Raw genomic sequence first — 12,966 nt, 5'->3', positions numbered from 1 at the left:
AATATATCCAGGATTTAGGTGGACCACTGGACCATTGCAGTCCCTAAGCATGTACACTATATTTAATCGAGGGTATGTCAGTCAGAAACTACAGTACCTAATACTGTGTAGTCAGGGATGATTGCTTTTCTTTTGAAGCTGACTGGAATCTTTCAGGCATCAATTTATTTATTTCTCTCTTTATTGATTTTCATTTTCTTCATTTCCCTTTTTCTAGGAGTCGGGATAGAAACCATCGGTACCAGAGTCCTAACGCCAGAAACCACAGAACTGATCATATTTAATGTTCAGAAGAGTCACTCGGGAGATTACACTTGCATAGTCGGACACGCAGATGACATAACCAATATCCTTGTAGAAGGAGATGGTAAGAAAACGATTAGGAATTATATCTACGGTACCTTATAAATCATCTAGTCCAGTAGCCCTCATGCTACCCCTTATCTGCAGGTTAGTTTCAGCCAAGTTGAAAGATTGAACCAAGATCATTGATTAGGCTTCTTATATCACATATCATCATTAGTATGGAAGAGATGTTCCACTCATGACATTCTACTGTTTAGGAAATAAGTTTTGTATTGCTTTGTTCACATTCTCTTCAATTCCTCTATTCATTGTTTTCTCAATATATATTTCTAATTTGGCTTTTTTTAGTTTGTCGGGAGTGAAATTCTTTGACAAGCCCCTCAGGATTTTTGTTAGTTTCACTTCCCTCTACTTTCGTTCATATTATTGCTGTTCATATTATGTTTGTTATTTTGTGTAACTTGTACTATTTAATGTTAAAAACAAGTATACAAAATGAAACAGTTGAGTAATGCATGAGCTTGCAAGTAGTTCCAACCATTTCAGGTGATCTACCCTCTAAATATTAAATTGAAGGATAAGGTTTACAGGTTTATGATTATACAGCAAAGCTGACACGGTGTTTGATAATACATTAGTAATTAGCCAGAAGGAAGTAAATAAGATATTGGATGGAAAGCTATATGGAGAGTTACACATTCTAGACATGTCATAGATTAAGACAGGAATCAGGAATGAATTAGACCTATAGCAAATAATGTTCTGTACTGAAAGTTAGAGTATGAGGAAGAATTTCAATAATTATCGTTTTATGCATGTGTAGTTTATGGTTACAGTAGATATTACTGCCTGACTCTAGTATAAAACAATGGTATGCATATTCTCACATCACACAATACATAAGAAACATGTTTTATTGTGTATTGTTATGTATAATTGTTGTTATTGTGTATTATTGTGTTTATGCATATATGCAGTTAATGGATACAGTAGATATCACTGCCTGTCTCTGTAGTTTTAATAAAAACATGTTAAATGCATATTCTCACTTCTCATAAGACATACGAAACGTGTATTATTGTTATTGTTGTGTATTATTGTGTATTGTTGTGTTATGCATGTGCAGTTCATGGATACAGTTATATCTATCACTGAATGACTCTGTAGTTTAAAAACAAGGTATGTATATCATACACACAGGTCTGTTTTTGAAACAATTTAGAGCCAAATTTCAATGTGTAATCATAACTACTGTTTCTGCTATTGTCTATGTATTACATCGTTCATGGTGGTCTTTGATTCTGATCTGGTTAAATATGTGCTTATCACTTATACAGGAAATTGCTCATTCACTTTTCCAGTACTTGATAATTACTTAAATTTTGCTATATTTTTATTTTTTCCTGTCCTTCTATTAAAAACCTAACAGAAACAGAATGCGTTTACCCATGTCAAAATGATGGCCTCTGCATGAAGTCTGTTTGTGTGTGTCCATATGAGTGGAGAGGACCGGACTGCAGTATGCCAGGTAAGTTGATTGGCTCATATTGTCAATCTTACCTACCATAGGTCGCAAACAAACACTGGCTCACCAAGTTTCTGTGGCAGGTACATACCATGCTGGGTAGCAGAAAACAAGAACATTTCAGGCATGAGCTTTTTCCACAAATTTGCGGAATATCCGTGATTTCTTTTCTACTTCGGGGACAAAAAATATTAACCTAACAGACTGTAGCATATGTAAACTGGAGCCTATACCACAATTTTTGCAAAGTTCCATGATTCTTTTATACCCCAGGCTCATCCCTGAAATTTGAACAGAGGATAACATGTTTCATGGAATCTGATGATAAAATTCATCCTGGCATGGAGTATTTTGTTTTCCAAGCTTTTCATTAATGTGTGTGCTATTGCTCACTCACATACGTGGGGTCTGTTTCATATCAAATTTTACTCTGGCCAGTCAATGTGCCATCAGGGTGAGTCATTGCACAATCAAGTCAGTCAATGTGTAGTCAATAACAAGCAATTAGTCAGACAATGTGCTGTTTAATCATTCATCAAAAGGGTATATATTTGGTAAATTTAAGTCCCCAGAAGTTTATGGGTTGCAACTAGCCTAGGGAAACCACAACATGTTTAGCCAAGGGAAGAAGCTGTTGATATTATAAGCAGGGGCATAAAGTAGGAATTTACTTCATCAAAGTAATTAGATGTTGAATGTCACTTTTATTTAAGTTAATATTTTTGCTTTCAAGCATCCTGCACATGAGAATAAGTTTGCTTGATTTTGATGATGTTCACATCCTTCCTTTCAGCGGATGGTTATTTGGTGATCCATCCCTTTATTACATCATACTACGAGGGCCAGCAGGTCAGACTCACATGTGAAGTACTGGAGGGGGACCACTTTATATCCTATCCACAGTGGGCCTATAATGGAACAGTTATTGGACCTCATATATCAGGTACTATATATGATTTAATATAAATATACAGTAGCCTATCCACAGTGGGCCTATAATGGAACAGTTATAGGGCCTCATATAGCAGGTACTATATATGATTTAACATATATATACAGTATCCTATCCACAGTGGGCCTATAATGGAACAGTTATAGGACCTCATATAGCAGGTACTATATATGATTTAACATATATATACAATATCCTATCCACAGTGGGCCTATAATGGAACAGTTATAGGACCTCATATAGCAGGTACTATATATGATTTAACATATATATACAATATCCTATCCACAGTGGGCCTATAATGGAACAGTTATAGGACCTCATACAGCAGGTACTATATATGATTTAATTTATATACAGTAGCCTATCCACAGTGGGCCTATAATGGGACAGTAATTGGACCTCATATAGCTGGTACTATATATGATTTAACATATTTATACAGTATCCTATCCACAGTGGGCCTATAATGGATTAGTTACTGGACCTCATACAGCATGCAGGTACTATATGTGATTTAATTTATATACAGTAGCCTATCCACAGTGGGCCTATAATGGGACAGTTATTGGACCTCATATAGCAGGTACTATATATGATTTAATGTACAGTATCCTATCCACAGTGGGTCTATAAAGGAACAGTTATTGGACCTCATAAAGTACTGTGAAGTACTGACATACCATACAATATGATTATTTTGTACCTACTTGTGGCTGTTCTTATCATTTTCTTTTCTTTCTTCACCAACCAGGAAACTATAGCCAACATTACACAATCATAAAATCACCTCTTGAGACGGAGCTGGTGATTACTGCCATAGACCAGACGACAGGTGGTCTCTATGAGTGTTACACAGTACTAGACACAGAGTATATCAACATAGAAGTACTCTGTAAGTTGAAAGTGATTTCCCTGTTTTACTGAACCTACAGTTTCATCTCTTTAACTAAATTTTGATGAATTCTTCATAGTCTCATTTCAACAATTGATTGCTGCATCCTATTGTTGTTGTTGCACATAAGTTCATAACTTGTTAAGTTGTCACTGATCAAACTTAACTGACTTAGTTGGTAGTCTTCATATCTTAATAATATTAAACAAAGATATCGTGCCTGTACAGCTTCTATAGTGTATTATCCTAATAGTCCTTGCATGTTTTAATATTTAACAAAGATATTGTGCCTGTACAGCTTATATAGTGTCTTATCCTAATTGTCCGGGCATGTTGTATTATTTAACAAAGATAGTGTGCCTGTACAGTTTATATAGTGTCATATATCCTAATAGTCCAGGCATGTTCTATTTCCATATTGTTGTATATTCTTTCTTCTTTGATCATTCTAGCCACCGATTGCAGTCCCTCTTGTCTTCATGGAGGTACCTGCTCATTAGGTTCCTGTTATTGTGCCATTGGATTTTCAGGAGAGTATTGTCAAACACAGGGTAAGTAAGTTCCTTCCTCTCCCCATCCTCTTCCCCCCACCCACGCTAATGTTTCATCACTCATTGGTTACTATGATGTGACAGTCATTTAGTTAAGTTAATACGCATACATGTATATTTCATATCAGCTGTTTTGAAATAAACTTGAATCGTTAACTGAGTATATAATACCCTGTTTTTCAACAGAGGAGGGGTACATCACCATCATTGAGCCTGAGGGCCAGGTACCTACCCTTGGATCAAGTGTCACCTTCATCTGCGAGGTACCAGAGGATAATCCCTACGGTGATCTGGTTTGGATCGGACCAGATGGAGCAATAGTTCCTGATATGGCTGGAGGTAATCGCAAGATGTGAAGTTGATAATATCTTTTGGACAATTTTTAAATATTGTGTTGCTAACTATACAATTATCATGAAAGTTTGAAATAATTCCTATGATTAAATAAACATTTTTTTTTTATTTCAACTATATTGTCAACAATTATTTGGGTATTAAATACTTAATTCACATTTTAAGGCTCTAAAAGATGTTTGCCTAGACGTTCACCAAATATTGTCACACATATCTCATTGCATAACTTTTCAGCAGATTTGCAAGAAGATGATAGCTTCATTTTGTCCCTGTAACTGGTAACCTTCTCTCAAAATGGTTTATAAAAGGAAATAAAATAAAATAAATTATCTTATTAATCAATGTTTCAAATTAAAATGTAACTCTCTCTCTCTCCCCCCTCCTCCTCTCCCCATCTTCCCTATTAAAAACCAATAAAGAATACTATAGTATTTAATATAACCTTACTAAAGCTATATCTATTTGTTTAATTATTCCTGTTATTTTCTGCATTTTCTTTCTCCTCAGTTGGGATGGGTAGAGCTGTCTCCAACATGATCACTGCTTTCATCAACCAACTGACGATCTTTGGCTTGGACTCTGATATCAGCGGCCAGTACATCTGTGTAACCGGATCACTACTTGACTCTATCAACATTACCATAACAGGTAATAGTATATGACGTCTGATTATAAACCAAACACTTGTGATTTCAGTGAAGAACAGAAGTACAATTCTGAGACTAGTCTGCTATAGTTGTTGTCAAATGGCTTTCTAAGCTTACATTTAACATCCATTTTTACTTTACCCTTCAAAATGTTGTTTATATTTTTGGGTATTGCTCTTGAAATATGTATCTTATTAACAAGAATGAAGAACCAATACAACACAGAAAAAGTAATACAAACTATGGTGAAAACTGACTTAATGATTAAATTAGATATACCCAAGGGAGCCAATGTTTGTCCCAAATTTTCTCAGTCATTTTTTTCTGAAAAATTAATTTTTGCATTTGAAAGTGATTCCTAAAGTAATAAATGCATTCATTTACTGAAGGAATGCCCTTAAGTGTTTTGCAATTGAAAATATAATCCTTCAAAGTTGATTTATTTCAAAGGTCAGCTGAAAAATTGGTTCCAGATATGAACATATGATTTTATCATAGTGATATCATCCAGGGACATATATCTGCATTTGACATATTTCTACTGTCATTATGCCTCAATTCTTAAAGCAGACCAGTATTGGCTCCCAGATTTATATCAAGCTACAAATGGCTAGATATATATTAAAGAGTGCTTTATTCCTGGGAGTTCTTGTCTTCAAAATTATTCCCAGACATTGAGGATTGTTAGGTTATACAATTAAATGCCTCAGTGTGGGTACTAAGTACACGGGTGGCTGTGTAGTGCTTATTGGAAATTTGAACATGGATGACCATTATCTGACTTTATAGCATATTTGGTGGGCAATACTTATCACCTTTAAATTGACTTTACATAAATATTCCTCAAAATTCTTTAAAAAAATTAATTAATAGTGTATTAATTTGACCACAACCTTCATTTCGTCCTTAGAGTACACAGAAAAGCTTTGACCAAAGTTAATAGTTACTTCATGTTAAAATATATCATTCATTCGTTGATGAAATATGAGAAAAATATTTCTGTTTGTGAAGCCTATTGTATTTATTTTTGTTTTCTTAAACTATTCACTTAAAAGATCTTATTAAGAACATTGAAATTTCTTCCGGATGAACTCAGTAATGGTTTCATACTAGAATATAACAGAGTAGTTACGTTGTTCCAAAAACTGCAGTCATTCTGTAACTAGTCTAACCTTTAAATGATTCCACTTGCTTCTGTAAGGTAGACAAACATGTAGGCTGACATAGATTTATAAGAAATATGTAAGCCAGAGTAAGTAACTTTGTTATGGAAGCAATTAATGTAGATGCAAAAGGTAAGGGAAATTGTTGTAGCCTCCCACATCCCCCTTCAATCTCCCCCCCCCCCCACATCCAGGATCCAAACTACCCCCATTTATATCCCTCCCTGCATACTCATTGTAACAAATTGTTGCTGCTACTCAGTTAATGTAACTACCTTAGCTACAGTATTTGATTTGATTTGATTTATTTTGTTTTTTCATGTGCAAATATACAATGTGAAAGGAAGTCTTCCATAAAGCATACAACAGCTTAACAATGTAGAAGACTCCCTGAAGAAAGAAAAAGAGAAGAAAAATATGTACCAAATTAAACTTTTCCACAATAAATCAATTATATGATATTTTAATTAATATTATGCAATTATTGCTTTCATATAACATTTTCTAAATGTTCTACAGGATAATTTATAATAATCTTAAATATAATAATTAAGTATAAAGAAGATTTTTTTCATTCATTTCTGAAACAATATTTTTTACTTTGCTTATAGCTCCAGGATGTGAACCACTGTGCCTACACGGAGGTGTTTGTAGAGATGGCGCATGCCAGTGTCCACAAGGAATATACGGCGAATACTGTCAGCACATCGGTAGGAATTCTATTCTTGTTTTCATGTAGATTATTCATAAATTATGAATTTGTTGAAGGAAGAATCCTTTTAAAGGAAATTTGAAATTATATGTGATGTTGTGTTTAATATTTGGGAAGAAAATTTGGCACATTTCTTGATGAATTTGTGGCAGTTTTGAGGAAAAAAATAATACCAAAATCTGTAATGACATATTCGATAACAAATATCTTGTTGATATAAATATGAGTCCATTTCCTTTTTTTTTCATTGTATTAGTTTACTAGCAAGTAGCCATTAGGTCTGCAACATTTGCTATACAAGTTCACTTTAAGGTTCACAGTTGCTCCATAGCAGTAGAAGTTATATCATTGAAAAATGTTATGAATTATCCTTCTTTAATATGTTTCCTTGTTTTTTTTTGGTTTTTTTTTTTGTAGTGACTTGTTTTCAATTTGAAGCTTTTGTTATTTAATTCAGTGTAACTCCCAAAACTAGATCCATTTTCTACCCACTCTTGTGTAATCAAATGAAAAGAAAAGGAAAGGAAACACTCTTTCATCTTTGATGTTGACAACTCTTCATGTTGAATTATTTTAATTCCTTGGCCTCTGTTTCTAGATATTAACATATTTGTGTCCATCCCCCCTGAGCAAACCGGAGAGCTTGGTGAAGATCTCAGTTTCCTGTGCCAAGTGGAGGGTAACTACACCAGTGGAGCACCTGTCTGGTATGATCCTCTAGGGTCAAGGATCCTTGCACTGAATGAAGGTATTACAATCATAATGTTATGGTTATTGGATGGGAAAGAGGGTTTAGATGTGCAATGAAGAGAATGAAGGGAGGGGGCATGTGGGGGAAGGGCAGGTGAGGATGGTGGGGTATGGAGAATGTGGGGTATGAGGATGGGCAATGTGGGGGAAGGGCAGTATCGAGGATGTTGGTGGATCGGGAATGAAGGATATGGGGAAGGGGCATTTTGGAGAAGGGCAGGATTAAGATGGTGGAGTGTTGGGATGTGGATGGAGACTGTGGGGTATTGGGAGGGGTCATGTGGGGCAAGTGCAGGATGAAGGATGAAGATGGTAGTGAATCGGGATGTGGATGGGGAATGTAGGATATGGGAGGGGGCATTTGGGGGAGGACATGATGAAGGATGTGGATCGTGGGGTATGGGATGTGGATGGATAATGTGGGGGGGGGGCATGTTAGGGATGGGCAGGATGGATGATGAGCATGGTGGGGGATGTCGATGAGGAATGTGGATATAGGGAGGGGGAATGTGCGGAAGGGCAGGGTGCATGATGGGGATTGTAGGGTATGGGGAGATGGTTGGGTATATTTCTGAATGATTTACAGAATAGAAAGATGGAAGTAACCTTTTTATAGTTAGGTTTACAACTGTACTCTCTTCTAAGTTCATCCTTATCTAGGTTACTAATATTAATTATCCTTTATCTAGGTTACTAATATAAATTATCCTTTATCTAGGTTACTAATATTTAATATCCTTTGTATAGGTTACTAATATTTAATATCCTTTGTATAGGTTACTAATATTTAATATCCTTTGTATTGGTTACTAATATTTGTTATCCTTTATCTAGGATACTAATATTTATTATCCACGTAAATGATCAATTCTTGATGGTCTAGGAGGGGCCGTGAATTCTCTAAGTAGGACCATACATTCGTTCATAACAATAGGTCACTGTTGTTAATATTTTTTTCATCTTGGTCACTAGCTTTGATAAACATTCTTGTTTATTCTGGTGCCCATCATACGTGTAATTATAGCTACTTCGTATCATTTTGTGATGTACTGCTGTAAAGCATATGAAGAAAAGAAATGTTATTTGAATTGAATAATGCATAGTTGCAATGTGAATTCATTGGATCTGTATATGAGTAATCACTGATCTGCTACTTTTGATGAAATCTAAATTAATATTATTTTCATCCTCTCTCAGGTGGAAACAGACATATTTACTCCGAAATCATCTCACCATTTTCGACGAGGCTACGTATCCGCAACTCCAAATTGAGCGACGGTGGCTTATACGTATGCGGTGTCGGCCCAAAGCAGTTTGATTACACGATTGTGTTACAGGGTACGTTAGCCTGCCCTTTTTTCTTGACAAGAATTTAAGTAAAAAAACAACAATTATTCACCTCTACTTTGAATATGAAAAGTTAATAGCTTGCTCACAGAACAAATTCCTTATATTCCATGTAGCAAGATGACTAAAGTTGAATGAAATTTAGCAGGGACTCTTGCAATATTTATGAGTCTTCAGTAACTCTCTGGAATGGGGGAAAAAAAGGGTTATTACAGTATACATTATAATAAATTTAATATATTATCTGAGTGCATAAGTGAGTCAGTTTAAGATATCACCTTTTGAGGTTTACACAGTATGTGCAGATGTTCAGTCAACTGATCCTTATGATCGGAGAGATATTATTTAAAAAATGAAACAAACCTGTTGGCATACTGCTTATCCACTAAAGAGCCTGTGTAAGAGAATGTGTAAAGTTAGTTGGCCTAACGTTTCGATCCTAGCAGGATCTTCTACAGAGGCTAGATATTATTGTAAACATAAATGTTAGATGTCTGATTGTATCAATTATTGTTTAAATGGATACATTTTCTGTCATGTTGTTTTTATTTTCCAATAAACATAAACACTTCTTGACATTCCTGGTTGAAAGAAAAAAAAAGATGAAATCTGAAAAAGTCAACTGATGAGATTTGATTTCATGTTGTCAAGGAGATTAAAGAAATGTACTCCTATAATAGCTATTGAAATTCTTGTTGAATGTGTTGATAACAGTTTTACAGACTTTAATAAACTTCTGTCTTTTTGTAAAACAGACCCACAATGCGAGGAGCAGTGTCGCTATGGAGGGAACTGTGAGAACGGGTTCTGCGAGTGCATGCCAGGTTTCATTGGAGAATATTGTGAAATACCCTGTGAGCCAATATTTTGAGATAAAGTTTTTACTTGACATTAAAATTACAGCAATGCCTAGTGTGGTCTTTGTTGGACAGATTTGTTTTCAGTAATATAAAGATGTTTATCAAATATTTTAAACATGGCATGTATAGTTGCCCAAAGTGAACCAACATGTTTGGCTGTAAAATATTTTTCAGTTGTGTGCTCTATCAATGGAGCTAATCCAGCCTTGAGCTGGAGTAGTCTAAAAGGACAATTTGACTACTTGAATAAATCCATCAAGTTGTATTCTACCATCACGGATGATTTTATTGATCGTATAATATGTCAGTGTGCTTCTTCTATAGTCGAGGATTCCGATCACCCTCTCTTTGATTTTTACATGAAACCATGTAGATTTTACACTATCCCACGTATGCGGACAGAACGGTTTAGGCGAGCATTTTTACCTAGAAGTATTAAGACTTTGAATTGTATGATACATAGATAACTTTTTTTTTTTATCCTATTTTTGAGATTCTGTAGTCCATTTTATTATATTGTCATTTTATGATGAATATCTATAAATTTTACTTCACTTCACTGCAGCATACTTTATACTCAAAAATTATTATTTTCCCTGCTTATTGAGTAATTTCCTACAATTTGGTTACTTGGTGTATCTTCTCACATTGCCATTTATGATTATTATTAACATAAAATAGTATTTCCCTCCACATTGATCAAACCATTGCATTATTCTACTATTGGTAACCTCTGACCGTAGCAGAAATACGTTATTGAAAGAGCCTCAAGTTAAATCCTTGTATGGGTATTGCTCGTTTGCGAAGGCTGGACCTGAATTGTGGAATAAGCTTCCCGACAGCCTTAAAGAAGTCCAAAATGCTGCTACTTTTAAGAAGCAATTAAAACACTACTTATTGTCAATTGTTCTGATTTCAGCCAGAATCTCGACCAGGTTTAACTTTTATATCGTTACTTTGAGATTTATTTAGTTGTTTTCCAGCACAGCAGTTTCTGTAGTAGTTGTGCTTATGAGCCTTTATTGTGATTATTATTATTATTGGACTTGCAGCCTACACAATCGACATCGTGTGGCTGCCAGAGAATCCAACCCCACCAGTAGCTGGGTCTGACATTTCCCTGGAGTGTGTAGTCAGTGGGGATACTCCAGACATGAACCCAATCTGGCATTTAGATAACCAGGGACAACCAATAGACTACGAAGGTAATCATCAACAGTAATACCCATGTTCGGAATATGATATTTAGCAGAAAAAGATGAAAACTCATTCAGTTTTTCATATTATGTTCATTAAATTACAATGAGCACAGATTAAATATGATCATGCAAGTTATGTTGTGGATATTCAAAAAGGTTTATTCAAAACCAAAATGCTTCTCCTGAATGTAATACTAATATTTCTAATGGGATAGTTTATTTAGAAGGTGGATTTGTGTACATCAGTTTTATGTAAAATGTACATTTTTGGTCGTTAAATATTCTACAATCTCTCCATTACTACCTACTGGACTCCAAGACCTGGTACTGCATAAAAAAAGAAAGAAAGGAATGTGTCAATTTAGTCAACCAATTCCACTTACATCAACATGAGTGATGTAATGTAGGCATTAGCTTTGGAAATGAAATGAAAGGAAATGATAGATTTAATTTCTGTATTTAACACAAATGTGACTGCACTAAATTAAATGATACCATGCTACAATCTACCAAAAAACTTTAATGATTACTTTCAATGGCTATGCAAACCATGGTTTAGTTAGAGTTACACAAATGTTACATTCCAACACAAAATGTCTTTTGATGTATGTCTTCCTTCTTTCCTTTCTTTCTCCTTCAGTTTCTGTTATCGATTCCATGACAACACAAATCACCCTCAGAAACCTTGATGAGGGCAGGCTTGGAACATTAGTCTGTCAGATGGGACCTTTGACCTCAACCGTGGAAATAGAAGTTGAGGGTGAGTCGATCTATCATAATATTTAAACCATGGCCACTTTACCAGCTGCTGCCAAATGTAGAAAATACAAACAGACACTTGGCTATGTTATCTTGCTACATTTTCAGCATTCATGTTTATTTTGGAAGACATTTAATGATTGATTCAAGCCTAATAGTCTGAAACTTGTTGAAAATGATTACAGCAATTTTAGCAATGGAATGCAATGAACAATATTAAAATATAGTCGATCATGTTATAATATAATTTATTGTTTTTCTTAGCATATTAAATCAAAAGCTGTAGATTTATCTGTATAATAATCTTTGTTCATCTTCAGCTGCCTCTTGTTATGTACCCTGTCTGAATGGAGGCACCTGTGTAGAAGGACTCTGCGAGTGCCTGGAGGGCTACACAGGGTTGGCTTGTCAGATACAAGGTAAAAATTTACTACCAGACTACTGTACTTTTAATACCTATATTTTACCTCATATTATATACACTGTTCCTGTCTGGTACCATTTATTGCTTGTAAAGGATCAGAAAGAATTAGAGCCTCATTGCGTTACTGTGCCAAAAATTTTAGCCTAGATGTAAACACCCTTATTAACCAAGTTAACAATGCAGCCATGAGAGATCTTAAAGGTTTTCTCATAAAATTCATAGAGACGAGAAACACCCACTCCATAATGAGCTGAAGTCACTTCTTCAACACACTAATTATAATTTGAGAAATAGGACAATCACGCCAACATTTCGAACTGTACGTTTTAAAAACTCTTTCGTTTATAGGACTGCTTTATTTACTCTGGGTGTTGTTTCACAAAACCTACTTTAATTCATTTGTTAACTTGAATCTAGTATAAAACAATCTGGCTTACAACTTTTATATGTTGAATTTAACATCACAGCAGTATGTTTGGTCATGCCTATAGTTTTCATAATGCTCTAGAAGAATGTTATGCA

The 12,966-nt window shown here is 34.9% G+C and overlaps 1 protein-coding gene across 9 annotated transcripts in view; it reads left to right on the top strand.

Moving 5' to 3' along the window:
* Positions 1–12,966, top strand: part of LOC139977877 (uncharacterized) — a 221,559-nt gene that overhangs the window by 148,454 nt on the left and 60,139 nt on the right. For all 9 annotated transcript variants that reach the window (XM_071987580.1, XM_071987579.1, XM_071987576.1 and 6 more), the window contains 14 exons: positions 218–367; positions 1,736–1,834; positions 2,625–2,774; positions 3,538–3,678; positions 4,131–4,229; positions 4,416–4,568; positions 5,091–5,231; positions 7,005–7,103; positions 7,704–7,853; positions 9,053–9,193; positions 9,958–10,056; positions 11,115–11,267; positions 11,902–12,021; positions 12,341–12,439. In XM_071987580.1, coding sequence (XP_071843681.1) covers positions 218–367; positions 1,736–1,834; positions 2,625–2,774; positions 3,538–3,678; positions 4,131–4,229; positions 4,416–4,568; positions 5,091–5,231; positions 7,005–7,103; positions 7,704–7,853; positions 9,053–9,193; positions 9,958–10,056; positions 11,115–11,267; positions 11,902–12,021; positions 12,341–12,439 — 1,794 coding nt within the window. The remainder of the gene's footprint in view (positions 1–217; positions 368–1,735; positions 1,835–2,624; positions 2,775–3,537; positions 3,679–4,130; positions 4,230–4,415; positions 4,569–5,090; positions 5,232–7,004; positions 7,104–7,703; positions 7,854–9,052; positions 9,194–9,957; positions 10,057–11,114; positions 11,268–11,901; positions 12,022–12,340; positions 12,440–12,966) is intronic.

Source organism: Apostichopus japonicus, chromosome 12 (assembly GCF_037975245.1).
Source record: "Apostichopus japonicus isolate 1M-3 chromosome 12, ASM3797524v1, whole genome shotgun sequence".
Taxonomy (NCBI): Eukaryota; Metazoa; Echinodermata; class Holothuroidea; order Aspidochirotida; family Stichopodidae; genus Apostichopus; species Apostichopus japonicus.
Note: the sequence above shows the minus strand (reverse complement) of the source record. Positions and strands in the feature narration are given on the sequence as shown.